The sequence below is a fragment of the Accipiter gentilis genome, chromosome 10 (genome assembly GCF_929443795.1).
Source record: "Accipiter gentilis chromosome 10, bAccGen1.1, whole genome shotgun sequence".
Taxonomy (NCBI): Eukaryota; Metazoa; Chordata; class Aves; order Accipitriformes; family Accipitridae; genus Astur; species Astur gentilis.
The window spans coordinates 1,964,685-1,985,100 of record NC_064889.1 but is presented as its reverse complement, the minus strand read 5'-3'; the positions used below and the strand labels follow the sequence as shown (position 1 = coordinate 1,985,100).

The 20,416-nt window shown below is 53.1% G+C and overlaps 1 protein-coding gene across 2 annotated transcripts; it reads right to left on the bottom strand.

Moving 5' to 3' along the window:
* Positions 1-39: 39 nt before the first annotated feature.
* On the bottom strand, positions 40-20,063 carry DUOX2 (dual oxidase 2). 2 transcript variants are annotated; one of them, XM_049811988.1, is made up of 33 exons: positions 20,000-20,063; positions 19,221-19,304; positions 17,492-17,656; positions 16,253-16,440; positions 14,727-14,928; positions 13,971-14,137; positions 13,828-13,888; positions 13,609-13,705; positions 13,329-13,416; positions 12,866-12,968; positions 12,367-12,530; positions 11,922-12,088; positions 11,611-11,729; positions 10,143-10,280; positions 9,713-9,826; positions 8,876-9,078; positions 8,422-8,607; positions 7,781-8,006; positions 7,030-7,123; positions 6,635-6,810; positions 6,297-6,366; positions 5,127-5,222; positions 4,071-4,249; positions 2,965-3,195; positions 2,622-2,721; positions 2,454-2,503; positions 2,198-2,325; positions 1,829-1,982; positions 1,467-1,699; positions 1,148-1,306; positions 831-986; positions 618-746; positions 40-162 (listed from the first exon to the last, which is right to left on the bottom strand). In XM_049811988.1, the coding sequence occupies exons 1-33, from the start codon at positions 20,061-20,063 to the stop codon at positions 40-42; spliced, it is 4,614 nt and encodes a 1,537-aa protein (XP_049667945.1). The 2 variants fall into 2 exon arrangements, with proteins under 2 accessions (XP_049667945.1, XP_049667946.1); XM_049811989.1 differs by having other exon boundaries at positions 6,306-6,366; positions 20,000-20,048.
* Between the last annotated feature and the right edge of the window lie 353 nt (positions 20,064-20,416).

Below are 20,416 nucleotides of genomic sequence, written 5' to 3'. Positions count from 1 at the left end.
GAAGACTGCAGCCCGGGGGTGAAACAGCATGGGGTAGGGTCAGAAATTCTCATAGTGATGTGCAAAGTAGGTCTGGTCCTTCTTGTTCAGCTGCTGGCAAGCCTTTTCCACACTCTTTGTCATCCCGGGTGGGCCACAGCTGAACACCCCAATCTTCTGCACCTGGGGAAGGAAGGAGGCAAACAGGTCAAACTCAGCAGCACCAGTTCTCCCCCCAGTCCAGCCTCCTCCTTGGCCCCTTGCCCTGTGGCAGCTTTGAGCATAGATGCTGACTGAGCAGTCTGTCCCAGACTGAGGAGGTTTTGGGGGAGGTTGTCACTTCCCCATGGAGCTGCTGAGGCCATGGAGGAAGGATGGGATCCCCCAGGGTCTTTGCCAGCTCTGGGCAGTGACTGCAGCTGGGGTCTCACCATAACAGCGGGTGTTTGTCTGGTATGGGGCATTGCTGACTCTTGCAGCTCATCCTGGCTCCAGAGGGAAAGTGGGGTTCATGCCCCTTCAGGGCAGAAGGGGCCTTTAGTACCACCAAGGTCTCCAGGGCCTCAGGGACAGACTGGGACCAGTCCTCCACACCGGCTGGTGGGTGCCCATCCTCCTGTCCCCAGCCGGGCACTGACCTCGGGGTGCACCTCCTGCAGCGAGTTGAAGAAGGGTATGAAGGGAGGGCGCCCAAAATGGGTGATGGAGCGCAGCCCTGTGAAGAGGCTCTTGTTCAGGACCTTCTGGAAGTGCCGCTCGCAGATGTACTGGAAGAGAGATCAGTGCTCATCAGATGGCCCAGCATGGCCCAGCACAGCATGGCAGCCTCCCCGGCAGGTGGCCAGGCTCACCAGCATGGTGGTGCGCAGATCGAACTTCTCGGCCAGCTGTGTGATGTAGATGTGCACAGAGACCAAGTCATTCCTGTCCGCCTCCTCCACCTCGCGGATGATGTCCGCCAGCCATTCAAACTGCCGCTGCGTGCGTGTGACCCAGATGAAATAGATCTGTGGCACATGGGGGTGAGGCTCAGAGTGGGGCCAGCACCCTTATGCATACCCATGGGGCTCCTTCCCAGAAGGATCATGGAGGATTTTACCCCCAAAGAGGCCAGCAGCAGCAGGAGGCATCTTGGGAGGGCTCTTGTCTTTCAGATGCTTCCTCTTACCTTCTTACACAGCAGCTTGGAGTTTATGGAGGACTTGAAGACCAGGTCCTTGAGGATGGATGCGAAGGGCGTCACCCCAATGCCTCCTCCCACCAGCACTGACACCTCAAACTTGTTCCACTCCTGGTGGCCCTCTCCAAAGGGCCCGTCCAGATAGAGCTGGAAGGGAGCAGCCATCAGCAGAGCAACTCCTGCCTCTGCTTGCCCAGGTCTTGGCCACATTCAAGGCTGGAGAAATGCCTCAGGCTGGGCACAACCCATTGTTGAGATGCTCTCAGGCTCAGAGGTCCCCGTCCCGGAGAAGTAGTGTGGGGCTCACCTTGGGCAGCTTGCCGATGAGGGCCAGGCTCTCTGGGGAGTAGAGTTCTCGCAGGCGGGTGGTCCAGGGTCCCACGGCCCGGATGTGCAGGCTCAGCGTATCCTCATGTGGCGCTGAGGTCAGGGTGAAGGGGTGGTACTCTGTGGTGCCCAGGGCCACGCAGGCGATGCGCACCCACTGCCCGGACTTGTAGTCAAAGTCCAGTGGCCGCTGGAACCGGAGGTGAGTGACATCTGGAAGGGGGGACGGGGATGGGGACTTTGTTATGGTGGAGGCATTGTGTGGTGGAGGTTCCTCCATTGCTGCAGCTCCAGATGCTCTTGCGAAGAGCCTGGGCCATGTGGCCAGGGATGTTGTGGTACCTGAGGGCAGAAGCTCGGCTTTCACGACACTGATCTCCACCTTCTTCCTGCTCAGGCTGAGCAGCTTGTCTGCACTATAGATGAGAGCCGGGATGATGAAATAGATGTAGAAGCGGGGCTGCTGGATCAGCGCGTAGCTGCCGTGGATGATGACCTGGGCAGGGAGCAGTCCCCCATCAGCATGGTGCTCAGCACTGCAAGCCATCACCCCGTGACTGATTTGGTGGCAGCTCAGCAGCAGCGGGGAGCTGGGACTGGGGCCACCAGGTCCTTTGGGACCTCCCTGGCTATTTCATCTCATCAGCTGGGCTGCGCCAGGGTCTTGCGGTGCATCAGCACCACCCCTCCCTCCCAGCCCTAATGCTTTACCAGGATGTAGAGCAACACGTAGAGGTGGTGGGTGATCCAGAAGCCCTGGAAGCTGACGCGTCGGAAGTGGTGGGTGGCGAACACGTACATCACGGCCAGGATCACGAGCAGCAGCACTCCCGTCATGCCTGTGAAAGGAGGGGTTGGGGGGTCCTGGGGGGCATCAGGGCAGCCCCACTGGGGCTCTACCTGGGCTGGGCAGAGGGCTGCCTGTCCTGAGCACAGGCATGCAGGGCTGCCTGCTAGGTGGTCTCACCTGGAATAGTCTGGAAGAACCACCAGTAATACTTCTGTGGGAGCTGTGACCTGGAGAGGGACAAGAGATTGCACCATGGAGTGGCCAGAGCAAACTCCTCATTTCCATTTTCATTCCTGTCCATGCCCAGGACACTCTTCTCTGGACTGTGCTTTAAATTTCACCTACCCATCATCTACAAAGACACTGGAAAAGAGGCAGGACAACACACTGAGAGGTGTGACTGAGAAGATGTAGACGTTAACTACGTGACCTGCAGTGTGGAGCACTGTAAGAGACAGAAACCGGGAGAGAAAAGCATCAGTGTTGCTGTGGATGGAGATGTGGCAGACCCTGTTGAAGTGCCCAGGGACCTGGCAATTCCTCCTCTTCTCTCATGCAAAGCATCTATGTCTCTGCAGGCTCCATACAGGTCTTCAAGCTTCTGCCTGGTCCTGCTGTGCCATGATGGGCTGGTCCTCCTGCTTTAGCTGTGGTTCATGGGTGGCACATCCCCCAGCAGCCCACGTACCTGAGAAAATCAGGGCTGCCATAGCTATCCAGCGGTGGAAGTCTACTGCGGCATCGAAGGGGATGTAGTGATTAAGGAAGGTCTCCCGTAGGACTGTGATGAGGTTGCGACACATGGTAAGCAGGATGTAGGAGTACATGAAGGAGATGGAGGCAGCTGATCCCCGGGAGATGATGATCCCCACAAAGGTGGTCTGTGCGATTCCAGTGCTGGAGGATGCGAAGCCATAGTCTGGAAAGAGAGAGCGGAGGGTGTGTCAATGTGCCCAGCGCTGAGGGCCATGACCCTTCTTGAAACAAGGGGACAGCCATCTGTGTGGGTCCACCAAGAAAAGATCACCAGGGATGGGGCTGTGTGGGGACAGGGGCACAATTTCCATGTCAGACCCCCCTAGAGCTGCTGGGTGACAGGGTCTCCTTGGAGGTCAAAGGAGGGGATTGTCCTCCTCTGCTGGGCACTGTGGAACTGCATCTTCATACTGTGTCCTCAGTTGGGCATCCCAACATGAGAGGCATCAACAAACTAGAATGAGTCCAGTGGAGGCCACCAGAATGGGTGGGAGCTGGAGGACGTCACACAGGGGAAAGGCTGAGGGAAATGGGTTTGTTCAGGCTGGAGGAGAAGGGTCAGGGAAGGCCTTGTGGCTGTCTGCAACCACTTAATGGGTATTACAGAGCGGAGAGAGCCAAATTCTTTCTTAGAGATGCACAGTGAAAGGATGAGAGGCAACAGCACAATCTTCACTGAAGGAAATTCAGGTTTGATGTCAAATAAACTCTTCACAAGGAGGATGGTCAAAAACTAGCACAGGCCCAATGAGGTAGTGGGTTCTCCAGCCTTAGAGCTCTTCAAACCTTCTCTAGACAAGGCCTTCAGCAGCCTCATTCAGCTTTGAAATTGGCCTCGCTATGAGCAGGGCATTGGACCAGACCCCTCCAGAGGTCCCTTCCAACTTCAGTAATCCTTTGGTTATTCCAGGGGAGGACCAACACTGTTCCCCAAAGCTGCGTTGGGACCTTTCACACACCAGGTTGCCCCATGCAACCAGCAGATTTGAGGAGCCAAGCCCTCCATGTCTGGGCCAGCAGGGCTGGATGGGCACTCACAGTAGGCTCGCTCTGCAAACACGCCGGCGGTGATGGCAGAGAAGAGGACCACACAGACGATATGGCGCCGGTAATTCTCAATGAAGCGCTTGAACTCCTGGATCTTCTGCTGAATTTTGTTCCGCTCATACTTCTTCCGTTGCGCTTCAGTATACAAATGCAGCTGGTACTGATTCACCCTGGCAAATACAGGGAGGCTGGTGTAATTTTGAGGTTTAGCCAGCAAAGTATGGCTCAGGGCCATGCTGCCCAGATTTGGGTCTTCCTCCCTGTACAGCACTGTGACCACCTCTGCATACTGGTGACAGCAGTGACCTGTGCACAGTGTCAACAGTTGATCTCAGGTCATCCCGCAGTCTGCGCACTTTTGAAAGCTAGTAACAAATGTGCAGATAGTGACTCATAAATGAAAACATAGATCAGAACTGTAAAAGATAATTTTCATTGTAATATTCAACCCTTCAAACTGATCCCAGGGTAGGGGAAGGTCCTTGGAGCTATTAAGGCAAATCAGGATATTCTGGCCATGAGTAACAACCTCTGAACTGCTTCCTTGTAGAAATATTTGCTGCTGCCACAGCAGTGAGGACCAGAATCTCTCCTGCAGCTCTCGCAGGCAGCCCATGGGTGAACCAAAAGTGTCCCAAGGGGCAGAGGAGTGCAGGCAGGACCTACCAGGCAAAGCCCCTCTCTGCTGGCAAGGCGTACACTCTAAAAAACACTATCCCAGGCTCTGGAGTTGGCCACTTCATTTTTTTTTTATAGAGGCACATCACCCAGACCCAGCTATGGCACTGCCCCCACCAAGACAGGGCTGTTCCCATGGCTCCTTGGCCAGCAAGAGGCTGTGATGTGCCTGCCTGGGCTGGGGTATCTTCTGCAGGGATAGTCTCGCATCCCCTCCCTACGTTGCACCATCATCATGGGGGTGCTGGCTCCTTGCAGCAGTGCCATTTGACTGGAGGGCTACCCAGTCTAACAGAGATATGAGAAGGAGCAAACAAGCTGAACGTGAACCCAAGAAGCATGCCCAGCGAGGAGGGAGAGCATACTCACTTTCTGCCTTGTCTCTTCCTCAGCTCTTGTCCTTCTCGCTCCACGTAGTGGCTCACAGTGTCCACGTTTGGGTCTTTCTCTTCCTCTGAGATGGTTCTGTTGGAAATAGAGCTATGTCTAGCCCAAAGCTGTACTTGCAAGGAAGGACTTGCCAAAATTTTCCGTTTCTCCACTTTCCATCTCAGACTTAGCTGAGAAGGTGTCCAGCTCTCTCCTCTGCAAGCCTGCTTGTTTGTCATGGTTTAATCCCAGCCAGAAACTAAGCACCATGAAGCCACTCACTCAATTCCCCCCACTCCCACCTCAGTGGGATGGGGAAGAGAATCAGAAGGAAAAGGGTAAAACTCATGGGTTGACATAAGAACAGTTTAATAGAAAAGAAAGGAAGAAACTAATAATGATAATAATAACAATAATAAAATGTCAATAATAATAATGATAAAAGAATTGCAATATACAGAACAAGTGATGCACAATGCAATTGCTCACCACTCACTGACCGATGCCCAGTTAGTTCCCAAGCAGCTGTCCCCCCCGGGTCAACTCCCTCAGTTTATATACTGGGCATGACATCACATGGTATGGAATACCCCTTTGGCCAGTTTAGGTCAGCTGCCCTGGCTGTGTCCCCTCCCAGCTTCTTGTGCCCCTCCAGCCTTCTTGCTGGCTGGGCATGAGAAGCTGAAAAATCCTTGATTTACTATAAACACTACTTAGCAACAACTGAAAAACATCAGTGTTATCAACATCCAAACCATAACGCTATACTAGCTACTAGAAGGAAAATTAACTCCATCCCAACTGAAACCAGGACATTGTGTCAAATTTAATTGTGTGGTACATGGGCTGGATTCACTCCAAGATAACCTGCCCCTCTGAAAAGCAAGGTAGGACTCCCATCCCCACGTAGTGGATCAACAGGGTCTCTGCAGGAGGCAGTTCCTCCCCTCTGCCTGCCTGGGTGCCAGGGGAGGAGAGCAGAAGCCCCACCACAGCCTCCAGCTTGCTCACGGGCATGTCCCAGCATGGTCATCCCCCTTCCCCAGTGCTGTGTGTGCGAACACCTGGTGGGAGCATTTGCTGGAGGGGCTGAAGTGAAGGATGGATGTGATCAGGGCAGAAGGAGAGGAAGAAATGGCAGCAGCAGCAAGACTAAGGAGAAGAGCTTACCCTTTTGGCTCTTTCTTTTTTATGAAGGAGACGCGGTTGTGCAGGTTTTGCTTGAGCACCTCGGGGACACCTTTGAGGAGCCAAAAGGACAAACAGCCATTCAGAGTGTGCAAGATGCGGTGGATGAGGTTTAGGCATCTCCCCTTGGTCAGGGGTGTGGTGGGGAGAGGCTCTGAGCTGACCCAAACCTGTCACACATGGAGCTACAGCTGATGCCCCGTTGCCGCAGTGGGGTTGGGGAGATTGATGGGACAGGATTTGGGAGCTACATATTGGCTGCTGGCCACTGCCTCCAGCCCTGCAGGGCCTGGGGTGACCCAGTACTCCTGTCCACTGACCTTTGATGCAGAGCTGGGTGAGACGAAGCTCACTGTCGTGGTCCCGCAGCATGTAGTGGAAATCCTCCCACGTCAGCTCATACCTGTCCTGAAACCCTGAGGCCCGAAACATGGACTCAGTCACCTGCTCTGCCTGGTCTCTTGACAGGCAGTTGTTGGAGATCTCGATGAAGGACCTGGAGCAAGGAGGAGAGATGGAAACTTCAGAGGGCCACAGCTTGAGTCCTTCGAGTAACACAGGGCAGAGCCCCAGACCAGTTTCATGGTTGTGAGTGTTGAGCCCATGGGCTCTCATGTAGCACCCTTGGGGAGTGAAGCACAGAAAGTGGGAGCTGCTTTTGAAGACATCTATGTTTACAGACATTGTGAAAACATCTAGAGATGAGGAGAAGTACCTGAGCATCCTCAGAAACTCCTCCTTGGAGAGAAACCCATTCTCATCAATGTCGTACATCCTGAACATCAACTTGGACTTCTCCTCTGGGGACCCTGGTGGAGAGGGAGAGAGCTGAAGAACAAGATCCTATTTTCATCAACAAGTTGCTTTCAAACACCATCCTTGAGAGTCTGGGCCTGCAGCAGTGAAGCCTCACCCAGCTCTGAAAAGACTGAAAGCACACTGCTGATCACAGCTTGAACAGCGACTTGACTTTCTCAAGTGCAAGGTGAAAAATCAGGTAGATGATACACATTCTTTGTTGTGCATTATTTTGCAAACTCAAAATGTACTTTTGGACAGCAATGATTTTTCTGGGACCTGCTTTGATTGAATCTGGCATTCACCACCTCCATCTATGAATCCACCTTTCCAGTGGTCATTCAGGGAGGATCAGTTATGATATCAGACACACTTATTATCATCTCTCAATGACATGATGCATGGTCTGTTCAGGAGACAAGGCAGACATCTATGGTGGTGAAAGATAGCTCCCCTCATGAACAGTCTTTCATAAAACATAATTACATTGTCACTGCCCCATAACTCAAGTTGAAGCTGTCCTAAGTGAAGGGAATTTTAATCTGTAGGAGTGTCTACAGATTGACCTGCTGGATGGATCTTGTTCTTCACTCTGCTGGTGGCATTGCCATATCCTAGAAACAGGACTGAGGGCAACAGATGAAGACAATAGCAGCTCCAGCTCCCACCTTTCATGAAGACCACCAAGATGTCCAGGAATTCCCGGAAGGAGATGTAGCCATTGCTGTCTTTGTCAGCCAGGGAGAACATGGAGTCCACAAACATGGAGTGGGCTTTGAGTCCCAGGGCCTCAGCAAACTCAGCCCTGCTCAGCTCACATGTTAGAGACTCCTTCGCCTTCTGTGAAGATTCGAAGTTGAGCTCTCCAGCATTGGACCTGTCAATTTCCAGCACCTGCAGGTTGTGTCCCACAAAAGAAATCCCATAAGTGCTGGCAGAGCAGAAGACTGGTGTTCACTTGCCTGACCTATTGCACAAAGACCAGTGGCTCCCCAGCACAAAACTCTGGCAGATACCATAGGGAAGTCCCATGTCTCACCTACACAACGTGACTTTCACACTAATCACCACTGACCATTACGGAGACCTCAGTTACATCATCCAAAGTCTCTTTGCAACTTTATATCACCACAGGAGAACTCCCTTTGTCTTCTGCAAGGGAAAATGTCCCTTGGTCCTGAAAGTATTGGCAGCTTCCTTGTGCATGGCTTACCAGCTCTGACGGAGAGCAACAGCAGCACCATTCATTGCTTAATCAATACAGAAATACCTTCCTCCATGCATCAGAGCCTGCCACACCTCTACATACCTGAGCAAACAGGTGCCTGAAGAAAGTCTCCAGAATTTGTTTTCTCTGCTCCTGGGTGACTGCCCATTTCATCAGGCTCTGCTCCTTCATCTCAGATATATGCAGATCAAGGCCACTTTCCTTCAAGTAGTCTTGTAGCTTCCCAATGAAGTTGCTCCTCTCTGCCTCCTCGCTGAAAAGCAGCACCTGCAAAAGACCCCACCGAACGGCCGTGAGCAGCAGAGGCTCAGTCGGGATGCGAGTGCTGCTGCTCTTCACCACAGCAGTCACTCCGTGGTATAAGCTGGACCTGGTGGTTCTCAGGAGGCCACAGCCACCTTTCAGGGATCTATGCTGCTCCCAGTGCCCAGGGCTGAGTGGTGCAGGGTGTACGTGACCAGCGGCAGGTCGCGGGGGTCACTCCAGGATTGTGGAGAGTCCACAGACGGTATCATACCCCAAGCATGGTACTCACCAGGTCGTACTCCTTGGGGCTCTTCAGGAGCAGAGCTTTGTTGCCTTTGTTGCTGGAGAGGATCACCTCCACCCTTTGATGGGCTTTCAGGCTGATGGTCCGGAGCACAGACCCTCTCCCATCCAGCACTTTGAGCACTTTGTCAGCTTGGAGCTGAATGTAGACGGGAGAGCTGTCTGTCTTGGGACCGTGCCACTCCATGGCTGATGGGAGAGAGCACAGGACTCAGCTGGAAAGGCGTACCTGGGCTCCTATTCAACCCAGCACCTCCTTCACCAAGATGCAGTTTGGGAATGATTTCATGGCCAGACACATGATAAGGGAAAGATGATGATCTCCCAACTGCAGAGCACTGTGTCTCCTGCACATGGACACAGGAGGAGTACAGACCATGGAGCTGGGAGGCAGGATTTTTCCAGTGTCCAGAGCAAGGAGATACAGTCCCTGTCCTGGAGCTACTGGTGCAATTGCTCTACACAGGTTTCCTTCAGGTAAGGTGTGATCTGGAGAACGTTGGAATTGGAGAGTCATAGGATGACTCAGGTTGGAAGGGACTCAGGCTGGAAGGGTCTCTTGCCCAACCTCCTGCCCAAAGTAGGACCAGCTACAGGGTCAGGCCGGTCCGCTCAAGGCTTTATCTGGTCAGGTTGTGGATAGGATGGAGATGGCACAACCTCTCTGGGCTACCTGCTCCACTGCTTGACTATCCTCCTGGGGAAACAATTTCTCCTTACATCCAGTCTGGATATAAGCTCCAAGCCCAGCCCTGTCTCAGTATGTGCCCTGATTTCAGTAGCATTACCAGACGCCATCGCAGGATTGGCAGTGCCACCTCACCATGTATTGCCTCGCTGGTCACCTCTCTCTGCACGTTGGAGCCCTGCTTCTTCTGCAGCTTCTTGAAATCTCTCTTGCGGAGAACGGCAACGATCCAGGCAACAAACAGAGTCACTGGGGACATATTGGAGAAGGAGGTATGAGATATCCCAAAACTCCTTCCCACTTTGGCAGCATCACCTGTGTGACTGGGGCAGACAGGGGTTTATGCCTTCCCCGTCACCCCCAGTTCAATGCTGCATTGATTTCTTCAGTGCAGGGCTGCTCAATGAAAGCCCTGCTCCCTCCTGCTGCCCCAGGACCCTGCCACCTCAGGGACCTCAGGAGTGACCAAGACTCAGCAGCTTCTGCTGGGAGGTGCTTGGTCCATGGGCACTGAGCCCCTTTCTGTGGTAGAAGAGGAGATGGGTAAAGAAACAGAGCAGCAAACCTAAAGGCAGACAGCAGAGGACAACGATGATGATCCCAAAGCCTGCGCCGCTGCCTTCGAAGTAATCCAGCACCATCATGGGCGTGCAGTTGGCCAGGTGTTGAGCTGTGACCTGCTGGAGCTGGGGGCACGGGTCCCCTGCATGGGGGGAGACAGGCTGTGAGTGTCATGGACCTTTTACCCATCTCAACTCCATCGTCCCCAGGAACCTCTGCATTAAGATGCTGGTGGGGTTCATTGCTGAGTGACCCAGGAGGAACTGCAGAACTGGGATGCTTGAATTAAACTCAGCTCTTTGGGGACAACCCTTGGGTTTGGGTTAAACCTTTGCCTGACACAGCAAACCAAGTGCAGAACTGGACCGAAGCGTTCAGCACCATCACCTCTCCCGACGGGATGGGCTGAGCCTGATGCACTCTGGGCTACGGCAAATTGGGGGTCAGAGCCTCTGCTCATCCGGATGCTGCAAATTCAGGGAATGCCCCTTATGCAATTGCATGGAGCATATGCCAAGGGAACTAAAATGCCTTGCAAGGGCTGGGACGTGTGCCAAATAAAATGCTTTCGGTAAACGGGAAGGGTGTGGCAAGATCCCAAGAGGAAAAGGCATACTTCTGTGTTTGACCACAGCTCACCCTGAGCATGGCAGCAGGGCTCTTTGGGTCTTGACAAGGAGAGGAAAGCTCATTTCAAGGATGGTACAGGAAGACATCAGGGTGAGGGGTGCATATCAGCATGGGACTAGCCTGCTGGGAACCCAAAACGTGCTGGGATGCAAGTCCTGAGCTCTCCCCAGGCTGAAAGCTGGCTGGCACAGTCCATGTTGCTGTTGCAACTACATCTGCGGGAAAGCCCGGCCAGCCCTTCCAGCAGCACTTGGTTAACCAACAGCCCTGTCAGCAGAGCAGCCAGGCAGGAGTTGGTGTTGTAGTATGGCACCCAGGGCATATTCAGGGGTTGATTCAATTACAGGCAAAAGTAGGCAACGTTATGCATTTACAGTATACAAAGCTTAACTCATCTGCAAACCATCATGTTTCAGGACACTCATCATTTAACCTGCAGACCTGTGCGTGCTTCTATATAGACAGAGCTAGAGGACAGATCAGTGAGGAGCGTGACAGCATGGGGTAGGCAGAGGCCGAGTTTTAAGCCCAGCACGACCTTCCAGGGCATCAATTGCATTTTTGTACCTGGACGTCCTTCAGGGACTCATGCAATGCACATGCCTGGACGTCAGCCCACTTTCAACATCAGCACTGGTCGCTTTGCTTACAAGCAACCCTTGCATTTTGCATACATTTTGGTGGTGTAGGGGCATAGCAGGTGTCAGGCTTGAGAAACTGCAGCCCGATGCTATGCCTGTGTCACTGAGTCACTGACTGTGTCACCAAAATGGGTCTGCTTTCCTCCCTAACTTGCTGGTGCCATTTGATCCCTGCACCCTGCCATTGCACAAAGCGCTCACCCTCATTCCAGACGAACACGTTGGGCTGGAGCTGTGTGGGGTCTGTGCCCGTGACAGCAGCCAGAATGTCGCGGAAGGTGGTGTTACGGATCTGCCTGGTTTCCTCTGCTGTGAACAGCCTGGGGAAAAAGATGTGGGGTCAAGTGGTGGCCCCAGGTGTCACTGGCCAGCAGCAGGAGGGATTCACTCCCTGTACTGCTTTAGGAACTGAGGAAGCTGGAGGATGTTTTTTTCCTCTAGCCCCAGTTTTTGTGTATTACTGGGGCTTGCAGAGCAGTGGGCAGCCTGCCAGATAGGGAAGAGGCATTTACCCATTCTTGGTGTTTTCGAACCAAAACCTGTCACCATCACGCAGGCGCACAAACTGGTCCAGGATGATGGCACTGAAGAGGGAGCCATCAGTCTCCAGCATGCCTCCAGGGAGCAGCTCCAGCCCAGCCGTGTTGTTGGCATACAGGGCAGCGACCTTCTGTAGGACCTGGCCAGAAACCCCCACCGTACGCATGTGAGCAGAGGGAATTCTGCCAGGGCATCCAGTGGCATGGGAGCTTAGTACCAGGGCAGGATATAGTTAGTCATGCCATGTAATTGCACAGTTACCCCAACGCAACAGCCCTGCAGGCATGAAAATAAGCTAGGGCAGGATGCGCACTGATGTCCCTTGTCTTACATTGCTGGAGAAGTCAGTTACTGCTTGGACTGCCCCAACATCCTTTGACCGACACACTTTCCGTGCCCAGACCAGTTCCCTGTTACCTGTTCCTCCAGGTGTGGGGCAAGGTCCGACCAGTTCTGGAGAGGCTCCAACCCAAATCGCTCCCGGGCTTGGTTATACGTGGGCAGGCCAAGATCTCGCCCACGCTGAAACCAGCTGGCCACATAGTCCGTGCGGGAGTACTTCAGGGGCCCATACCAGTAATCTGTGGGTGGATTCAAAGCTGTGGTGATGGCAAGGCAGAGCTGGAGAAGCAACCCCAACTGCCATAGCTGCCGGGCTGGCCTTGTCCCTCCACCATGGGCCATGCTGAACATGGAGATCATCTCCATGCCCTTGCCAGGAAGGTCCCATGGACATACTTAACATGCTCTGCAGCTTCTCTCTGCCTCCATTAATAAGGTTAAGGCTGGTCCGAGCATGTGGTTGGGTGCTGATGGCAGCGGCGATGGGACCTGCCTCCCCACCTCGGCCCCCGCACAGCCCCGGGAGAAAGGGTCACCCAGTGACATGATATCTGCAGTGCAGGGGAGTGCAGACCTTGGAGATCTTCCACCACAATGTTGTCCTCCCGCTCCGCAATCTGTGAGCTCATCCCCAGCAGGAGGTTGTCCACATCCTCTGCCTGCTTCGGCCCGATGCTCTGAGGGGAGATGGGAAGAGCAGGTGATTCCTTGCAGGACCAAGGACATGGGGTAGCCCCACACCCCTGAACTGGTGCCCATAGGGGTGCAGACTCTGGGTGTAGGGGGACTAGGGACTTCTTCCAGGCTCATTTTCCCTGTGTCAGCTCAACCTTGAGGTCTGATCCTGCCGCAGCTGAAGGCAGCATCTGGGGATGTCTGGATGGGGAGAATTTCACACCCCTTGGTTGGCTGTCATGCTCTGTGTCCAATCTCCCTTTCAGACCCCTGTGGGGTCCTCCACAACAAAAAGGAAGGAATGAAGATTCCCCCAGCCAGCCTGCCACATCCTCAGGACCCCTGCGCTCCCTTCCCTGTACCTCTCTTCTCCAGTAGCTGTTGCAGAGCCGCACTGCTGGGAATGGACCACCGGGACCAGGCACTTCCTGGAACTGGCAACTGGGGTCTCTGGAACAGCAGAGAAGGGCTGGACCCACAGCCCTGGCTGGGGCTGCCCTGAGCTGACAGGGCTTGGCTGTCCCAGCAAGGGGCAGGATGTGGGGAAGGGACAGGGACCATCCCCAGCCACCACCCCATCTTGGGCATCCCCTTCCCCGGCATGGGCACTGCTGTCCCACAGCCCTGCTGGGCTGCTCCTACCTCTTGTAAACACCTGGTGGCACCATGGTGGCCAGGAATTGCCCTGCAGCCGCCACGAACTCCGGCGAGAGGCTGGGGTCCAGGTGCTGCTGGTAACCTGTGAGGCAGCAGCCAGGCTGGAGGGAAAGGGGGCCAAGCTCCCTCTCCCACTCCATCCCCTGGCTGCCCTGCTCCCTGCACCCCTGCTCCCTGCACGCCATCACCCACTGTGCCCCTCACCTTTGTACTCCGGGACACTTCTCCCCAGCAGGGTTGGAAGCCACTCGTACAGCACGATGCTCTAGGGCACAGGTGACCTGGGTCAGGGCCAGCACCAGGGAGGATGTTGGGGTCCTGGTAGAGCTGGCGGTCCCATCCCTTACCTGGAAAGTGGCGATGACCCACTTGCGAGCATGCTGGAAGAGGTCCTCATCAGGCCAGGTGGGGTGTGCCTTGGCTAGCGCTGTAGCCAGGTGGTTGTGGTACCGAAACCAGGTGATGCTCTCAGCCTGCAGGAAGGGGTTCTCATTCCCCCAGGCACTCCCCAGGTCTGCAAAAGCCACCAGGACCATCAGTGGGGGATGCTGCTACTGGGTCTAGATTTGCCCATGGCTGGAGCAACCCCAGCCCTGTGGCTGCAGCCCAGCATCCCCTCGTCCCCTCGCCCTTCCTCCCTCCCCAGGGGGACAAGCAGCCTTAGTGAGTGAGAAGCAGCACTAGGCCTCCAGAACGGACCAAAGGTTGGGCAGGTGAGAACTTCAAACAAGCTGAGTAGGTTTTTATCGGCAGTAGCCCCTTTCCCCAGAGGAGATCACCTCAAGTCAGAGGGACCAGCACCCACCAGTCTCTGCATGTTGGCTGGGAAGTGACCCGTTGTCTCCTGGGGATGTGGCACCTTAATGTCACGGCATGTCTTTGCTGGGAAGCCTTTGGTGGGGCATGTATCTTCCTCCCCCTTGGGCTGGGAAACTGCCTGCCCTCCCATGGGACTCCTGACCCACATGTCCTGGCTCACAACGCACCCCTGCCCTTTCCCGAGGTCACCTCTGGGCTTGGCTTCAGGGACCTCCTGCTCCCAAAGCTCATGGTCAGGGATGGAGCCAAGCAGGTGAAAACCCATTGAGCATGGTCACCATTACCATAGATCCCCTGGGGACCACCCTGTCCCGTGGACGGATCCAGCGCTTTCCACATGGGGACCTTCCCATCTGTCTCCCTCGGGAGGCGCCCACCGGGCCCTGATGCCAGCCTTCCTCCTGAGAAGCTCCTCAGGGCATCACTCCAGGAGTGCGAGGGGCCGTAGATGGAGCTGCCATCCAGCCAGCCCGTCACCTTGTTGGTCTAGGGCAGGCACAGGGAACAGGCATTAACAGGTACCAGGGTCTCGGTGGAAAGGTGCAGAAAAAAAGGTCTGAAAAGCCCCAACCTGGCCCTTTTGGTCTTGCAAAGCAGCCACCCCATCCCCTGTTTTAACAAGAGCTATCAGGATGCAAATATATACACTGACAATCTCTATGCAAACTGCAGGAATTAGTGCCAGGTACAGGAAAAGACCAGGTACAGATTTTTCACAAGTACATTTTGGGTTTTTTTCCCCCAATTATTTTCAGCTATGCCCAGAAGCAGACATCTGTGAATCCCTATGTAGGCAAGACCAGGATGGAAAGGGACTAAACCCATCTCTGGGGAAACTGGAAACACTGGAGCTGTCCCTCTGGGCAGCCCTGTCCTTGCAACAGGCAGTCCCACTGCCTTGGCAGCATGTTGAATATCTCCCCTGCCAAATGTTTTCATGAAAACATCCTTTTTAGTCTGAAAACATGCTGGAGGTTTCATTTTTTCTAAGGCTTGAAATACTGCTAAAAACATGACTTGCTAGTCTGGTCTTTTGATGGTTTATCACGTGAAAGGTTCAGCGAGCTGTTTTGCTTTGGGGATTTTGATTGGGAAGCTTTCCAGCATCAAAGAAAAATCACATGGGCTTGGGAACATATCCAGCCTCAGCACAGCAAAATATGGAGAAACTGGGGGAAAATCTGGATTTTTTTCCAAAATGACTGAAATTCAGAGAAGCTTTAGAACTTCATGACAGTACCAGCTCAGTTTTGTGATATATTACTAAAGATAAGTGGTGCCTAAAAAAAGTGTCATAATTACTGACCTTCTAGAGTGGCACAAATGTATGATTGGTTATGGAAGTTCATTACACTTGTGCTAAAAAGGCTCCAGTTATCCCTTGTTTCACCAGATACAGACAGCCCTACTTTTGCTCATTTTGACTGAAGTGATAAAAACTTTGGCAGTCAAGGAAGACTGTGAATTGCTCCTGCTTTACCATTTTGTCTTCTCCGTAAACCATGCAAGATACTAAAATTTGCACTAAAATAGATGACACAGGCAGATCTAGAGTAATTATGTTTTCTCTGGCGAAGAAAAGCACTGACCTTGAGCAACCACAAATGTTGCTCCATGCAAACCAGTACCTTGCAGGTTGTGCTTTGGGTTCATTTGCAATTGGTTCGAACACTTGAGAGACATATATTTTTAAGGAAACAGTGGTGCTCTCCTTTTATTTTTGCAAACGCTATCTTGGCTGCTACAGACCCCAACGTTGGGTGAAGAGGAATTTAGCTGAAAGGTGAAGAGCAAAGCAAATGCTACCTACCTGTTCCCGGGGGCTGTTGGGGCTCTGCCCCGTCTCCATCACCCAGTGGATGCGCTGGAAGGGCAGGACCACTTCTCCAGTGCCTGCAGGGTCAAACACAAAGTCTCCAGATGGGATGTGGATGTTCAGGAACTCAGCAGGGCAGCCAGGTTTCTCCACCTCCAGGATGTCCAAGAGCACATAGAAACCTGTCAGAGACCCAAGCATGGTCAGCAGCTGGGGGGACTGCCACCAGCACCTGGAGCAGGATGTGATGGTGAGCAGCTGAGCCATACGTGGGCTGAGAGGGCCACCCTTTGCAGCAAGAGTGGTTTCCTTTCTCCCTTCACTGCTGATTTGCTCTGCGACTTTGAAAAAGTCACTTTGGGCTGCAGCCCCGATGTGCTGAACGCCATTCCACAGGAACAGGGCTCCAGGTGCCCCTGGCCAGACCTTGTGAGTAAGGTAGGGTCATTCAGGGACCAGGGTGGAGAAACTCAGCCAGCAGATGTTCAGAGATCACCAGCAACTCTGCATTTAGCCACTGTTTCCCTGAGCTCCTCCTTGCCTGTGGCCTTCAAGCCCAAGGGTTGCTTCCGATGCTGAGCCTGGTGGTTGCCGTTGCTGTTGGCCCATATGAGCTTTCCTGTGTTAGGAAAAACTATCTCCAGGGAGAAGCTAAATGGTACCGCACTAGTGTCTGCCCCTCCTGTGGCCCATCTTGGGGCCAAGCACCCCTGCTGAGGTGTCTGGGGACGTGTATGAACATTAAGCTGTATGGGGAGTTAATTGTCTCCGCTTCTTTGACAAGTTTAGCCTGTTTTCTCAATGAGCTGAGGGTATTTCCCAGAGACAGCCATCCTCAAGCTTGGGCACCCAAGACACTGCCAAGCTCCTGAGTGACAGCAAAAACTGCTCCAACTTGCAGCAATTCTGCCCAGCAATAAGTCACAGTGCGGCTCTTATCTGTCAGGCGTTTTGCAATGGGGTAACTCTACCGCTAAAACAAACGAGGAAGTTCCCAAATGACAAACACCAGCATTTGGGGCAACTGCCAAAGGTCACCAAAAATTCATGCAAACTCTCTTGGCGGGACAATACTTTGGTATGGCAATACCCAAGGCCTTATCTCTCGGGTGTGTGTCTGCTATGAAGTGTTGGGTGAGGAGCGCTCTGACGCATGGCCTTGGGGTGTGAGAAACCAACATTTTTCCACCCAAACCAACATCTTTCCACCTGGTGCCAGGCCCCAGCTCTTACCGAAGAAGACAGCCAGCACGGTTGTGTTCCTACGGGAGGGCAGCCCAGAGGGTCCCCGTGCCACCGCATTGCTGAGCTGGCGAGCGTTGGGCACGCGGGGCTCCTGCAGTGCCTGGTAGACACCATCTGCGTAGTTGGCTGGCAGGAGACGCAACAGTCTGGCACCTGTGGCACCAAAGCAAGATGACATGGGTCCAGCAGCACCCAACAGATAGGAGATGCAGCAATAGTGGGGTACACCAGCATGTGCAAGGGTCCCAGAAGAGAGCAAGAGGATGGCATAGACACTTATATTGGCCAAGAACATGCAAGTTTTGGTACCAACACCCAAAACTTCTTGCAACACTGGGATCAGTCCTCTTAAAACTAGGAGGTTATCCTCCATGGGCATGTTCCCTTCCAGTTGTCCTTCTCTGGTCCATGTGTATCCCCTTTGTCTCCTGGAGGTCTGGGGTGGTGTGTTCCAGTGGGTAACCGGACTGATGTTAAGCTGCCCATGTTGGCTATGCAATCCTACACAAGCGTGGTGATTGCCAACACCACAGGGAACAGGAGAAGGAACAGCTGGAGAGGCAGAGAGACAATGGAGAAGATGAGAGAGAAACACCCTGACTTCACACCCACTGCCTGTACCATAACTGAAAAGCCCGGAGGCGAGAGGTCATTTCGCACTGATGAGCAAGTTCTTTTTGAAAGGTTCTTCACCAGTGTGGCAGGCTTCATTTGCTGGAATTCCCCAGACTAGGGGAAATCCTGAATTACTGGCTTAGTTTCCAAATGTTAAGGTCTGATCTGTCTGCTCTGGAAGAGGGACATCTTGTCTGCCAGGACCCGCTGGATCTCTCTGACAGGCTTTGGTGTAACCAAAGGACTGATGACACCCGTCATGTTGGAGAGCCCTTTGGACTCACAGAAAGCTGTGTAATTGCCACCATGCCTTGTGTCACTGTGTAGGTGACCTATTTGGGCTGCAGGAAATAGGAGGATTCGTAATCTTTAGTATTTGAGATAAGATCATGCCTGATCTGCCCTGGTCCCTGGCTCGGAGACATGTCCTGGAGGTGGGCCCATGGGCTGGTTGTGGTCATGTAGCTCACTACTGGCACAGGGAAATCCTGCATGCCTGTCCCAGTATAGACCACTACATGCTGCACAGCAGCCCAACAGTGCAAAATCTGCCCTGTGCAGAGCGGAAAAAAGTAGGTCCGGCACACCTACTGCAGTCTGGACCATGAACACATCTGTCTCTGGCCTTGTGTTGAATGCTGTTTGAACAGCACTCTCATTTTGGCTAAAGATGCCTTTTCCTAGCTCTGGGATCCCTGACCATCACTGAAACACCTACTGGGAAGAGCTGGGTCCTCCCTACCTTGGATATTTTGAATGACCCCTCAAAGGCACAGCTCTGCTCCAAGAGTGATCCACCACCAGCATGACCTGCAGATGGTGCCTGGACAGCAGGTAAAAGTGGCAAGGCCAGGACATGGGAGACAAAACTTGGCTGCTTGGCCCCTCCAGACTGCTCTAAAGAGGCTCTTAAGTGCATCTAGGGACCTACCTTGAGTTCAAACAGCCACCTCTCAGGACCATGGGAGGTGGCATTGCCTGGTCACCTGCCTGGTTCAGGCTCAAGTCAGAAAAGGCTTCTCTCTCAGTTGTAAAGCAAGCCACATGCCAAAGTGCCAGCTTGCCCCGTCCCACCATCCCCATCCCCAGGCCTGGCACTCACCCACCGAGCCGTGGCTGTGGTGCAGCAGGTTGTTGTACCAGCCATCGTAGCGCTGGACCTCCCAGGAGATGCTCTTCTGGGCTCCTGGAAGAGACCGTACCCACTTGGTGAGCAGCAAAAAAAAAATACATGAAACGAGCATCTCCATTATATTATATTTAAATTGTGATATTTTCCCATAATCTTTCTGAACAAACAGTTTTTTAGACAAGTTTTGCACTCCTATTGAGGGATAAGCAATGCCTAAAATTAGAAATTGCTTGTGATCCTGATGACCCCAAATCAAATTCTGTCCCCCACCAGTCTACTCCCAGAGGATCTTCATTTTCTGCTTCTTTCTTATTGTATCAGAAGAAGCCTCTCCCTACTTCTGACCCCCACAATGTCCATTTGAGTCAAGCAAAAGCCTTGACAGTGGAGTTATGCTCTCCTCCATGCATAGTGTATCAGCATCAGCCTTTGTCAATAAATATATACTTTGTTTCCTTTCTGTTAATTTTTATTGCTTTTATTAGCAATGAAAGCAGGAAGCTTTTTTACTAGCAGGAAGCTCCAGTTCCTGCTTACAAGCTGTGTATACATGTAAACAGCAGTAGGTGAGACTCCCAACCTGTAGGCTCTGTAAGTTCAGCATTTTCCTCCATTTTTTTCTTATTTCATCACAAACTGAATCATCCCCATCTCTGATATGATGGCCCATGAGTTAGAGGAAATTCCTCTGAGGGGCAGAAACTATCCAGGATCTCCCTTTGGATCCCCTTCCCTGAAACTGGACTTACTCCCCAAGGTCCATGTCACCAGCAGAACCACGGTCAAACTCAACATCATCTCTGCAGGTTGCATTGGCACCTGGGTCTTTGGAAGCAGTGACCTGCAAAAGGAGAGGAGAAGGAGGGAGCTGGAGCTGTGCTGCTCTTGGAGGCTGGGAACATGCACAGACCATAATCTCAGCTCTCTTGTGGTTTCTGCTGCCTGGTAAAATCCCACTGCCGTCATCATCCATCAGCAGTATCTCCCAATTTGGGCTGTGGGAAGGTGGCAGGGGGCATGTGAGACCCCATCACCCTGGGAAAGCTCTGTCAGGAGGTGTCAACTGGCCTGAGAAGACCTTTCTGCTGGAGCAGGACCAGTATTCCTGCCTTGAGGTACCCCAGCTGTAGGTTTGCAACTCATCATCCACAGCAGTCAGACATTAA